At 48.8% G+C, this 13,988-nt stretch overlaps 1 protein-coding gene across 4 annotated transcripts in view; it reads right to left on the reverse strand.

Annotated features, from left to right (window-relative positions):
- Positions 1–13,988, reverse strand: part of LOC117857131 (LEAF RUST 10 DISEASE-RESISTANCE LOCUS RECEPTOR-LIKE PROTEIN KINASE-like 1.2) — a 32,442-nt gene that overhangs the window by 8,873 nt on the left and 9,581 nt on the right. Inside the window, exon 2 of one of the 4 annotated variants that reach the window (XM_072293663.1) lies at positions 6–4,203. In XM_072293663.1, the coding sequence (XP_072149764.1) occupies positions 6–909 (904 nt within the window). In that variant the 5' untranslated portion in view covers positions 910–4,203. Of the gene's footprint in view, positions 1–5; positions 4,862–4,924; positions 8,315–13,153; positions 13,968–13,988 lie in introns of those variants that run through there. The other 3 variants (XM_072293664.1, XM_034739631.2, XM_034739632.2) reach the window with 3 other exon arrangements.

Raw genomic sequence — 13,988 nt, forward strand, 5'->3', positions numbered from 1 at the left:
CTTACTTGGCGGTTGTACTGTGCTGGCACTACTGTTTTTGCAGTACGGGTCACCGACCTTCCCGCTGCACAAGCAACCGAGGAAAGCCTTGGCGTAGCCGTAGGCGCACCGCCCGCCGGAGTTCTCGCACCGGTGGCATTGATCCTTGGTGCTCCGGGTCCAAGCGAGCTCGAACCCCTGCCTTAGCAAGCCGCCGTATCCACCCCTCGCCAACATGGACTGATCACTCGCCATGAGATCGAGAACCTCGCTTCGTACCGGCACGGTGACGATCTCCCCGCAGTGCGCGGCCAACTCATACTCTTGGGCGTTGTCGAGCTCTTCGTCGGCGAACACGAACGAGGCTCCACCACCAGGTGCGTTCCCCGACCCCGTGCAGTTGATCCGGTACTTATCCGTGTCGAAACCGAGCGGCCGAGGATCGCCGCCGCCTGGCTGCTTGGAGAAGCAGCCGAAGAAGAAGGTGAGATTGTCGTGCGAGCTGGTGTTGCGCAACTGCAGCCACGCCTCGTCGAAGCTGACGTTGTGGCGGACCCTGGGGCAATCGCCGCCGCGAAGCACGTCGGCGTCGGCCAGCAGGAAGCTGTTGTTGTTGTAGAAGATGTTCTGGACCGTGTAGTCGGCTCGGCCGAGGTGGATGACGGGGGTCTGCGTTTCCCCGTCGTCCTTGCAGGCTATCTTCAGGTCGGTGTACCCGCAAGAGAAGGGTGCGCCGTAGTGGTAGGCGGTCGCGTTGGCGAGGTAGAACGGGTAGTGGATTTCGACGCCGCCGCACCAGATCGGCGAGTCCACGCACATGGAAACGTCGTAGGTGGGCGGAAGAGGGGTGCCATGGGAGGCGGGGCAATGGGCGACGAGGGAGAGGAAGGGGAAGAGGATGACGGGGAGGAAACGTGGTAGGTGAGCCATGGCGCGGAGCCGACGACTCGGACGCTTTGGCTGTGCTTGTTTAGCTGATGATCTAGTCAGTTTGCTTCCTTAAGCGCGCAGCCGTTTATACTAGGTCGCGTGGTTAGATGAGTGGAGTTGACCTGGTTTTATTTTTTGAGAAGGTTGTTTAATTGGTTGGCGGTGGGCCACCGGTGGAGACGTCGAAACGCTTGGAGACTGAAGCAACGTCGACTTGGCGTCTTGCTGGTTTGTGTCAAGCCGTTTGATCTGCGATCTCGGCTGCATAGTGCATAAAGTAGAGATACATCCCTGTAAGATTTGCACGCCTCCGGGAGCTCCCCCGCGTCTCTGCCTGTTACAGGCAGCCACGTCTTCTGCGGGACCGACCCTGAGGAAAACGCAGGTACGGGAGGCTCACGTAGCAGGCGTACGCGCCTTCCTTGCCCGCGGACGAAATTGACTCCGTCTGGTTCGCCTCGCCTCTTCCGCCGTCGCTGCCGCACCCTCGGCTCCAGTGCCGTCCCCGACGCTCCGGCTCAATCCCGTCCGTCCACATCCCCTTCGTGGCCGCACAAAAGGCAGACCGGCGGCAGGAGCTCACACACTGAGGTAGCACGCCAAAGCAGCCGCGACTATGGCGGAGATGGCGGACTCGTCGCCAACGGGGAACGCAGCAGCGTCGACGGACCACATCGGAGCAGCCTTCGTGGGTTTCTCCTCTCTCGCTGCCATCGCCGCTCTCCTCTGGTTCCTGGACGGGGCACACCTCCAGAAAAGGCTTCGCCATCGGATCCTGAATTCCTGATCTGGCTTGCCGCGTCCTCGGCAGAGGTGATGGCAGTGTAAGGCTGTAAGCTCCATATCTGTGTAAGCTCCGCCATCTCTGCACTTTCTTCATTTCTTTAGTTCTTACGTGCACTTCCTCAATTCATCTCAACAACTTTATCTTTGATTCTGGACTTTACATGTTTCAATGTTTGGTTGCCTCATATAGTCATATTATCAGATGAATTGTTCCCAATCCTGAAATAGAAGGCCTGATGCAATATTTCGTCTTTGTACTTTCCTTTCCTTGGTCATTTCCCCCAATTTAATTGACTGCTTCTTCAGTGCTGCTTCAGCTACTTGGCTTCAGATGAGCATGTAATTTATTTTTCTTCTTTGAGCACCAAAATACCAGCAGATGTTCTTCTTAACTACCATGTCTTTTTTCGAATATCATGACCTGATAGTTCGTACAGTTCGTGAAATATTGTGCCTATAGCTTGGCTTCAAATGGATGCTGTCAGTGGTTGCTGACCGGAAGCCGTAAAATTTCTTTTCTTTTTTTTTTTGCTTCAAATGATCGATACCAGTATTTTTCCCCATATTTAAGTTTGACAAACCTATAACCGCACCTGTTACATATGAGCGAAAGAACTACCACGTTTATGTTCAATGCAAATTGAAGTTGTCCATTGACCGTGATGTCTACTGCTCTCTTACTATGGTGTTTATATTGCTCAGAGATGTTCAATTAGACGAGCATGCATGGACTCTTAGTATACGGGCGCGGCCTAGCGCGCCTGCCATCCTAGTACTACTATTACGTCATCGCGCGGCTTGTTTGGTCTAGAATGCGTCACTGCCCTGGGTAGGATTTCAGTTGACTTACATACGCGCGGACCAAGTCTAACCCTGCCCGGAAGCATACTTTGGATGGACCATAGCAATTACACTATTTGTACGACAGTCTTTGCTCTGACGAGTGATGACCAGTTTGCTATCGCTCCGACAAATGGACTGTCCTACACGTGCAGGTAATGATGTAATACAGCTAAGGCTAGTAAATTGATTAGGTTTCTTATGGAAATCTGTTCATAAAAACGTCATCAGTTGCAGGATAACGATTTATGTGCCTGTTGTGTCCAGGAATGCGAGACAATCTCCCCCTTGCTACTGGATTGCTCTTTCAGAAAAGAAGTTTGGTTCATCCTGCTTCGCAGGGTTGGATGGAACACCGGAAGGGAGGGGTATATAGGAAAGGTTTGCGTCTAATATTCCTACGTAGTCAGCAACTACATAAACTGCAGTAGTACTAAACGTCAGGGCCGCTCTGTTTTGTGAAACACTGAAATCAAAGCGAATAGAAATCGTACTTTCACCTTTTCACAAAAGGAAAAAAAGCAAGCATGCTTTCACTACCGACTCGAAGCCCCGGAAACACGTCTTTGGATGGACGAAACTACCAAAGATCCAAAGCATAGTAATTTATCTGACGGTCTCTGCTCTCACGACCAGTTTGCTGTTGGCTCCAGCAAAGATCCTTGAGGAGCAAAACCATCCCGCGCGCAAAGCTAATTCTACAAGCGCGCGCCGACCGGCTTCGTGGCGCGCGATACTCCCCGCGCCCATGTGCAGCTGGCCCACGCGGAACAGTGGGGCTGCGCGACCCCGCACGTTTTTTTTCTTTTTTTTCAATTATTTTTTCTACAATTTGTACTGTAAATTATGTGTATAATTTTTAAACAACGTTATCTCAAAAATTGTGACAAATGTCACGTGTATAACTTGTGTATATCATTAAAATTGTATTATGGAATTATCACCTAAATTGTTAGGAAAAAAGTTACGCATATAAGTTGTGTGGACAGGTTATAACTTTATAAGAAACAAAATTCGAAGTACATAGAAGTTATACGCATAAGTTCTGCACGCTATTGTAGTGCTAAAAATTATCTCATAAGAAGTTATATTATAAAGTTATGCATCGAAGTTATATGTATAAGTTATGATATTCTGAAAATGGAAAGGTGCAGGATTTTAAACTTTTCAAAAAAGAAAATCGCGGGACGGGAGTGGCTCGTCGGGGATCGAGCGCCGGCAGCACCTTCTCGCACGCGCGCTGTGATTAGCGTTGCCCTGTTCTGGACGTGCAAGACACCCCCCACCCACCCAAAAAAAAGGTCGTCTGGCTGCTAGAGCTACCAAATGCTAACGAACTTCTCCATTCGGCGATGCAAACCCGGTCTGGGGGGCTGCGTTTAGTATCCTGCACTTGTTCCACGCTGCAAAAACAGGGAACGTACTGTCCTCTGATCTACGAAATGCTGTGGAGCACGGCAGGCCACCGGGCCGCCTGATGAATCTCGTTCATGAGAAAAGCACGGATTTGGTGCAAAAGCAGGCGAAAGAAAGGCTGCAAACCATCCTTCGGCCTGTTCGCTTCAGCTTATTCAGCTGGCTTATCAGCCACCAAACAGTATTTTCCTCTCACAACAAATCAGCCGTTTCGGCTTTTCAGCCGGCTTATAAGCTGAAGCGAACAGACCCCTTGTCGACTGATGAAAACAGGAACTAGAATTTCCAGTTCTATACCTACCCAGGAACTAATTTTCCAGGCGAACTCAAGGAATTTCAGACAAGGTCAGGTCCAACTTTCGCCATTAGCTCGAGGCGAGCAGCATGATTAGGAGCAGAGGGGCACGCACACTACGGAGACGGGCACAAGGAGGCTAGCTAACAGATGGAAATTACTAATGCATCCCGGAAATCTCGAATGCGCGTGGTGTGGTGATTGCAAAAAAAGTCCAAAAAAATTAACCATGTCAAGTCCAAAAAAAGTCCACTCATCTAATTAACCAAGTGCGCCACTGAACATTCTGCCACTTGCCTGCCAAAGCCAGTTCTAAGCTTCTGGTCTGTGGAGTGTGGACTGGTATGTTCTACACTGAAACAAGGGTAATACGGTTGTGGAGCACGGCAGACCGCCTGAATCGTTCGCGAAAAAGCACGGATTTGGTGAAAGAGTATATCAAAGCAAATACGGCTATAACCGTCCTTGTCATTTGATTAGAACGGGAACCAGAGCTTCTATTTTCTACCTACCCAGGCACTAATTTCCCAGGCAGACCCAACTAATTTCAGACCAGGCCAGGCCATAACTTTCACCATTAGCACGAGGCAATCAGCGGGACACAACGAGACGCGAATTAACGAGGGTCACAAGAAACTGCCGAATGTGCAATCGAAGGATCAGGTCTCAAAGACTTACTTGATGCAGGCGCGGTGCTGTTGCAGTCCGGCTTGCCCACCTTCCCGTCGGAGCACAAGCAACCCAGGAATGTCTTGTTCTGCCTGTAGGCGCACTTCCCGCCGGACTCCTCGCACTGGGGACAGGGACCCGTCTCCATCGGGCTCCAGCTCAACTCGAATCCCTGCTTCAGCACGTACCCGTATGCGCCACTTGTGAAGTTGGTCCAGGTTCTTGCCACCTCCAGAACCTCATTCTTTACTAGCACGGAGACAACCTTATGGCAGTCTGCAGCCAGGTCGTGCTCTTGGGCTTTGTCATGATCATCAGGTGTCAATACAAACGCAACTCCGCCGCCAGGAACCGGACTCTCGAAATTGCAGTCGATTTGGTATTTGTGCAATCCAGCCGGCATGCGGGGCCCGCCTGAGTAGCAGCCGAAGTAGAAGGTGAGGTCGTCGTTGGAGCTGGTGTTATGCAGCCACATCCCGTCGAAGGTGACGCCGTGGCGGACTGCAGGGCAGCTGCCACCGACGAGCACGTCTCTGTCCACCAGAGTAACCTTGTAGTTGTCGCTGTCGTAGGAGATGTCCTGAACGGTATAGTTTTCGCCGCCGAGACGGATGACCGGGCTCGCGCTCGGCCCCTCGCCCAGGCAAGAGATCTCCAGATCGGTGTAGCCGCAGGAGTAGTTGTACCCGCTGTAATCGGAGGTTGCTTTGGTTGCATTGGCAAGATAGAACGGGTAGCGGATTTCGACGCTGCCGCACCAGAACGACGACTCCAAGCACATGGAGCCGTCGTATGTGGTTGGAAGAGGGTCGCCATGGGAGGCGGGGACATGGAGGGCGAGGAAGACGAAGAGGAGGACGGGGAGGCGTGGTAGGTGAGCAGCCATGGCGGCTAGAAGGCGAGGCTGGCTCATGCTCATCTAGCTGTTTGTTAGCTCCAATTGGGCACGCGTGACGCGTCTGGTTTCTTGCGATGGCCTGAGGCCGCCGCCGGTCGGTTATAGCACCCGTGGACTTGACCTGGTTGGGGTCTTTAGGAGAAGGTTGGTTGGTGGTGGTGGGGCACGCGATGGCGCGGATTGAGACCGGGAGACGCTCGGAGACCGAAGCAGCGTGGACTCTGCGTCAAGCTGGATCGTGCAAAGCCGTTTGATCGGTGATCGTCACCTGCTTGCTAACGTCACTACTGGGCTTTGGTTGGTCCAGACAAAGATGCGTTCCTCCACTGGGTACGATTTCAGTTGACTTCCACACGGACCATACCTCACAACAATATACTAGTATAAGCAAACACTTCACTCTGGGTGCATTTTTAATGTCTTTTCTAGAAGAACATTTGTTAATTGGAGCTCCAAATGGGGTGCCTTATTAGGATTACATGACTGGTTCCATCTGAGCAAATCATAATTAATATGCTGGTGTTTACCCACTGGTCGGTGGCTGTGTTTCTTCAGAGATGGTTATCCAGATTCTCATGATACCTACTTGAATGATAGTAAACTGTTCTGTGTTAGAGGTCATTGCTCTGGTTGTTAACGCTTCAAATCGTGACCACACAAAACGCGTCTGAGTCCGGACGGTGAAGGCGCCTTCAGCCTTACTGGCACACTTTATATCGCAAGACTTAGTCAGTTTGAAAAGGCAGAAAAGATTGTTTGCGCGCTAAGTTTCCGCATCAGATCGAATGATTTAATGTAGTCTTCTTGACTCGTGATGCCACCATGACTTGTAAAAATGACAGTGATTGTGCGGTAGGTGTTTGCACACTTCTATTGTTTGTCTACTCCACCAGTTAGCGTATCCCTACTCTTTCCAACAAACTACATTCAGTGAGCCTTTGGAGTTGGAACCACTGCTAGGTTGATATTATCAAGGTCTCCACCTGGCCACGGAGACTTGTCGTTTGACGCAAGCACATTCGACCAAACCTTCAAAATTTGAGCTATGAATATTGCTCTAATATCTAGAATGCAAACATGATCCTGATAGTTATAGTTTTTTTTAATCTTTCATAGTACTTCAATTGTTTCATATATATTTCAAAATATATTATAGGAGAATTATTGGTGGTCGGTGTGTTTTTAGAGACCATATTGCTTTCTAAAATAACAATTGGATGTGATTGATTAAGGCCTGAGAGATTGGGCCAAGTTGGGTCGAGCTTAGGGACAATCACCCAACTATATTTTTACATATATGGGCTCAGAAAAGCCTGGTTTTTGTTTCAAGCCTATATTGGGCACCAATCTGTCTGTCCCCGCCGCATCAACTAGTGGCCTTGACGGGCCGAAATCAAGCTGGGCCACAACAACCAAATGTTCCCGATTGTAAGCAATCATGTGGCACACCCATTGACCTCAAAAAAAAATGTGGCACACCCATTAATGATTAGAAATTGTTTCACATTTAGTACCTTTATTATCAAAGATATGACATTTAGGATAAGTAAATTAGTTCATTTTTAAACTAAATAGCTTGTCCCATATACTCATGGATAGAGGTACTGTCGGTGTTTTAGACCGGCAACCCGCCTAGGGGGTACCCTAGGTGGTCTTTTATGCGGTAAGGATCGTCGAGAATGAAGGAATCAATGGTGACGCAGGGAACACGATTTAGACAGGTTCGGGCCGCTAGATCGCGTAATACCCTACGTCCTGTGTGTTGGTTTGTATTTGATGAACCGGAGTTGTTCTCGTGTCTTGGGCTTGGGTGTTGAGGTATGACCTGCCGAGCTAGGTACCCCTGCCCTCCTTTATATACTCCAGGGGGCAGAGTACTAGTCGGATTACAAGGAGGAGTCCTAGTAGGAGTACACGGGACTAGTCCTAGTCGGATTACAGGGGAATCCTAGTAGGAGTCCGACTTCTTCCTTCCTTGCGGGTATTGGGGATGTATCCCCGACAAGCCCCCGAGCGCTTCATAGTCAAATGCAGCAGTCTTCGAGTAGTCTTGAGATATTCGCCGAGTAGTCTTGGTGCTCTTCGAGTACTTTGTCAGGCTGAATCTTTCAATGCTTCTCAAAGCTGTCATGAGGCTATGGTGTGCTCAAAGTCTTGATCAACATGATATTGTAGTCTTCATGTATGGAGGGTGGCGAAAGTCGCACTCCGTATGGAGTAGCCCCCGAGCCTTAGGTTGAATCGTAGAATCAGGCTGAGGGTCAAAATCTTGAATCTTCCTCTTTCGACTTGAAAAAATCGATTGTTAGGTGTAGCTTATCAGCCCCCGAGCCTTGGATTGATTGAATAATCAACCCGAGGGTCTTGAATCTTCACTCAGGTCATCATTTGAGTAGTCTTGCGGCATCTAGCCCCCGTGCTTATGCGCCAGGTAAGTCGTTGGAGCCACGTCGAGTGGTTTTGCGGCGTCCAGCCCCCGAGCCTGGGAGCTAGCTGAGCCATTGGAGATATTAGGAATACTGATTGGTGCTTAGCCCCCGAGTTCTAGAACTAGCCTGTGCCGTTGGAGGCATGCTTAGTGGGCGTCGCGACGAGCGTCGTCGCCAAAGCTTGACCTGAAAGAAAAAATGCGTACATTATGTAGCGTATTTGTAGGATTTTGAAACTGCTGAAATTTATTCAGTGATCAGTATGAAAGTTGTGTCATGCTCTTATTTCGGTCATATTCTTCCCGAGTAGTTAGCCTGTTACGATTAGGCCCTCAGTCTCTGGGTAGCCGTTGCCACTGCGTGTGTGAGATCGTTGTCTCGTATACGCGTATGGGCTTAGGCGTGATAGATGCGCCTGAGGCTTTCACGAGTTAAGGCGTGTTCTGCTCGAGAAGAGTAGTGACCTTAAGAGAAGACAAAAGTGAGAGGAGTCGCTGCTGCGACAAGAAAGAGACTGCACGATTGCGAGTCAAGCTCTTGTTTCAGTCATACTCTTCCCGAGTAGTTAGCCTGTTACGCTTAGGCTCTCAGTCTCTGGGTAGCCGTTGCTGCTGCGTGTGTGAGATCGTTGTCTCGTATACGCGTATGGGCTTAGGCGTGATAGATGCGCCTGAGGCTTTCACGAGTTAAGGCGTGTTCTGCTCGAGAAGAGTACTGACCTTAAGAGAAGACAAAAGGGAATATGCGCTGTTGCGATAAAAAGAGAGCGCGGTAGCGCGAAAAAGTTTGCTGCCCTCCGGTGAATAGAGCGCGCGTTGCGTGCAAACGGAAAATAAGCCGGAAAATAATTTAGAAAAGTGACTTAGCTTGATTCGTGGATGATTGTTGACGAAGCCGTGACAGTCGTTGATGAAGCCGTAACGGTTGTTGATGAAGTCGACTAGTCGGAGGCGATTCTGACTAGTTGTCGGTGATGCAAAGTTTGCTCCAACTAATTTTTAGTCGAGACGAGTTGAAGTCGTCGACGAGCTGCCCGTAGCTGACGGAGTGGTCGGCAAGCTGATTGTGGTTGTCTTGATGTGGGCGAGGAGTAGTTCATTCCGTCTCGCCCGACCCAAGGTCCCGGGGTCGGACATGCCCAACCCTTTTGAGGATGGAACTCCGCCTCGCCCGACCCTTGGTCCCGGGGTCGGATGTGCCCGACCCCTTGCCGCAAGGTTTCGAATCGCCCGACCCCCAGCTTAGAGGGTCGGACTTATCCAAGACCTCGAGACAAGGATGTGTTTTGAGCGTAGACCATGCTTGGCTGAAGTAGTCGGCGTGCCTACGACATAGTCGATGAAATCATCGGCGAGCCGCCCGTAGTCGTCGGCGAGCTTGCGATGTAGTCGGACTTTCGAGTTGTAGTCAAACTCAGAGTCGTTGTCGGACTTCGAGTCGTAGTCGGACCCGGAGTCGCCGTTGTAGTCAGACCCGGAGTTGCCATCGGAGTTCGAGTTCGAATCGCGGTGGAACCCGAGGTCGCCGTCGGAGTTGACGGTCTGGCGCTGGAACGATCCGGCGCCGTCGGCGATGCAGAGTCAGGATCCAAAAACGAAGGTTGCGCCCGCTTCGATAGTGAAGATGGGCTTGATGTCAACCGTGCCATTGAGTTCGCACTGAGAAAGTCAACGAGTCCCCCTACCTGGCGCGCCAGCTGTCGGTGTTTTAGACCGATAACCCGCCTAGGGGGTACCCTAGGTGGTCTTTTATGCGGTAAGGATCGTCGAGAATCAAGGAATCAATGGTGACGCAGGGAACACGATTTAGACAGGTTCGGACCGCTAGATCGCGTAATACCCTATGTCCCGTGTGTTGGTTTGTATTTGATGAACCGGAGTTGTTCTCGTGTCTTGGGCTTGGGTGTTGAGGTATGACCTGCCGAGCTAGGTACCCCTGCCCTCCTTTATATACTAAGGGGGCAGAGTACTAGTCGGATTACAAGGAGGAGTCCTAGTAGGAGTACACGGGACTAGTCCTAGTCGGATTACAGGGGAATCCTAGTAGGAGTCTGACTTCTTCCTTCCTTGCGGGTACGGGGGATGTATCCCCGACAGGTACTCCCTCCGCCCCAAATACTTATGGATGGAGGTACTCCCTCCATCCCAAAGTACTATTCATTTTTGCTTTTCTAGATTTATAGATTTTGCTATGCACCTAGATATATGCTATGTCTAGATACGTAGCAATAGTCATGTACTTAGAAAAACCAAAACGAATAGTAATTTGGGACGGAGGGAGTATATTGGTAGGAGACACGTGCTTTATATTTATGTGGATTTTGTTTCTCTGTCTTTGATTGGTTTCAACTTTCAAAAGCCGTAATTGGTGTCATACCCAGTAACACCAATTGCTGAGTACAAATTGTACAAGTGGACGAGCACAGTGTAACAGTACCCATACTTTCGTTTCGCTATCCAATCAATCACAACCGGAGAAATTAGGCCTTCTGTGAACTGTATTAATTGGAGGTTCACAAAAGCTACTTTGCTGACAGCGGGTCGCAACCTAACCACTAGTACGACACTGATGTGTACTCCATACTAGTAGTTTGTTGATCTGGTCAAAGTTCCAAGCACACAAGTAGTTATGAAATTTATTTACTTGTCCTTTAACCTAATAGACATAAATATTATAAGTTTGTTAATAAATACGTGACCAAAATTATTTGTCTTTGCTCTATTTATTTATTTTCTAACATAATATATTTATACATTATTTGTAATTTTTTATTTGCTTTATGATACTTATATGTGTTTCCATCTCCATTCATATTTTTCTCCTTCATCCGACCCCGTGCTTGTTTAGCATGTGTATAGTTGAAATCTTAGTTTTAACTAGGTGGGCTCTTGTTACAACTGCGACTTTCCAGATTTTAGCTTTCCAATTTCAACCCCACATGTTGCAACATGTAAGAATTTTTTTTCTCCCATGTTAGGTTGAGAACCTTGGGAGTAATGTGGATTCGAAGTCTTAGACTGCTCATAGTTATAGCGACTGCATAAACAATCGTTTCAACCTATACCATAGTGGGCAAAAATATCAAATTTATTATATAAAAAACCCATCAGATCTGTCATAATGTTTCTATTCTAATATAATAAATTTATCCAAATTATAGTAACTTTGTGCTAGTATCTTCTTATATATTAGTAATAATAGAAGTGGGTACTTTATAGGTATATTTCTAGGGAGTACTTTGGCCTATTCTTTTCATGATGGCAGAAATAGATAATTTAGATAAATGGATTATTTTAACAATGACGAGTGCAAATGATTTAAATGCATATATCTTGCTTTTCTGAAGTACATATATATTTTAAAGCAATTTATATGGGGATCTGGTGTGATTTAATAAATTTATTTATAATAGAAAATGTGGGTAATATAGATGTCAATTTAGGGTAATTTCATGTTATTTTTCATAATAGCACAATTAGATAATTTAGAAGAAAATTAGATCCAATGGCTATTGTCCGACAATTGTTTAAGTCTACAAAATCAATGCTAGAATATTCCAATTTTTTGTAAATTTTTTAAGATTTATCTTTTTTAGTTCATCTAACATGAATGCTGCATTTAGTACTCCCTCTGCGCCTAGATATAAGGCGCACTAGTTTGTTTTGTTAGGATAAGGGTTTTAATCAACAATCACGAGTAAGCAACATTTTTGTGACACGATAATAGTGTTACTATTTTCGCATTCAAAAGTACCAATTTATAGTTATAATTCTGTATTATATAATTTTTATTAATAATTGCTGGTCAAAACCCGGCTTGTATTTTGGGACGGATGGAGTCATAAGAGTGTAAGACTGTCAAAAAAGACAGCTGGTTCTTTTTTTTTTGGGGGGAGCAGGAGAGAGCTGGTTCTGAGCCTCTGTTTCTCAACAAGTCTCTTTCAATCAACATGTCAGTGGCGACCGGTGAAGGTGACATTCCGTATGAACGGAACAACCTTTCAAGACACAATACCGATCCAACCAATGTGGGCTCATCCCTCGATCTGCCGAATTTAATTTTTTGAAGTCTAGCCTTGTAGAAGTCTAGAAGATCACGGGAGACGTACGACGGAGTTACGAGGTCCCGCAACTCGAGTCCACTGAACTGGCCTCTGAAGTCTCAGTACCACCAAGGACCAAACCAAACTTATGGCCAGTTTGGTATTGTGATCTACTGATCCATTCAACACCGCCACACGGGATCGAAGGACCAATGGGGCAATGAGCATCGACAGATAAGGCTACTCTCGCCAGTTTCGTCATCTGCCATGACATGAAACCAACCTTGCGAGCCTTCCAAGTTTTCCAACTGAATGGCGCTACGATTGACGCGCTCTTTAGTGCTCCGGTCCCGTCAGTCGTTTTCCTGAATGGCGACAACTGAAGGCGGAGCAGCACCTGGCTTCGTCTTGCCCGTGCCCAGTCCTATGCCCTACTGTAACTTGACTATCTTCTTGCTTGCTGTATACTGTGCCGTCCAGTTCTTCACTTGCTGTGCTGTCGTTGTGGTAGACCACTAGACAACAATTGATCACCGCTTCTGGTTTTCACGGTACCGGCCGTTGGGTGGCATCCAACGTAACTTTCAATGGAGGTCCTGTCCAGGCAACAACTGAGCGCGGCTAACTGCTGAACAAGCCAGCTGCTAATTCTAGTGGTCGACTAAACCATGGAGAATTTGGGCCTCCAGGTTAATTTTCGTCAGCTAATCTTTCCTATATTCGGTCCATTGGGGCATTGGGCGCAGCATTGAACAAGCAAACAAAAAGCGCATGCACAACCTCGTCCACATCCGGAGACTCGAAGCAAAGCATAGAATCAAATAAAAGTAACGCGGGGGTAGGAGGAGCCGAGGAGCAAGTATACTTACTGCAGCGTGCCGCCGCCGGGCCGTTGTCGCAGAAACAGGTGAAGTTCATCCCGCCGTGCGTGTCGTTGCGCTGGTAGCCGCACCATCCGCCGGAGCGCTCGCATCCGTCGCACTGCTGGGAGTGCGCGTTGTACATCAACTCGAACCCAGCCTTCACCACTTCAAAGGATCCGTTCGTCAACGGCAAGATTTCCTCCTTGTGCAAGCCCAGCACCGGCGCAACCACCACCTCCTCGCACTCGTGCTCGTACGCCTCAGTACCCGTGATCCCACCATCGGGCAACATGTACGACTTCTTGCCGTCCTGTTGCTGGCACCCTCTCAATTCCACGGCAGGGAACCAGGAAATGCTCTTCTTGCAGTTGTACAAGAAGGTGACGTTGGAGTCGGATTGCGTGAGCTGAAGCCAGGAGTTCGTGTAGTCGATGGTGAGGTTCACATGGAGGCGTAAGCAGCCGCCTGTGTTTGCGTACTTGCTGATGTCGTCGTCGGAAACGGCGACGGTGTGCGCCTGGTAGTCGATGCCGACGACTCTGTACCGGTGGGACTTGACGGGGAGGATCAGCGTGGCGTTGTCCTCGCAGAAAAGGTCGAGTCCGGGGTAGCCGCAGTCGGACTCGGAGGAGTTGAGCGAGAACGGGTAGCGGACGACCTGGCCGGCGCAGGTGACGACCTCGCTGCAAGCAGGAGGGAGGGCGTCGGCTATGGCGAGGAGGAGCAGGATGGGGAGGAGGAGGAGGAGGGGAAGCAGGGGAGCCATCGCTCGTGATGTGAAACGGGAGAGGAGGGAGAGACCCGGAGGGCTGTGCATTTGTGCTGGTTAGTCGGCGAGGTG

Source organism: Setaria viridis, chromosome 5 (genome assembly GCF_005286985.2).
Source record: "Setaria viridis chromosome 5, Setaria_viridis_v4.0, whole genome shotgun sequence".
Taxonomy (NCBI): Eukaryota; Viridiplantae; Streptophyta; class Magnoliopsida; order Poales; family Poaceae; genus Setaria; species Setaria viridis.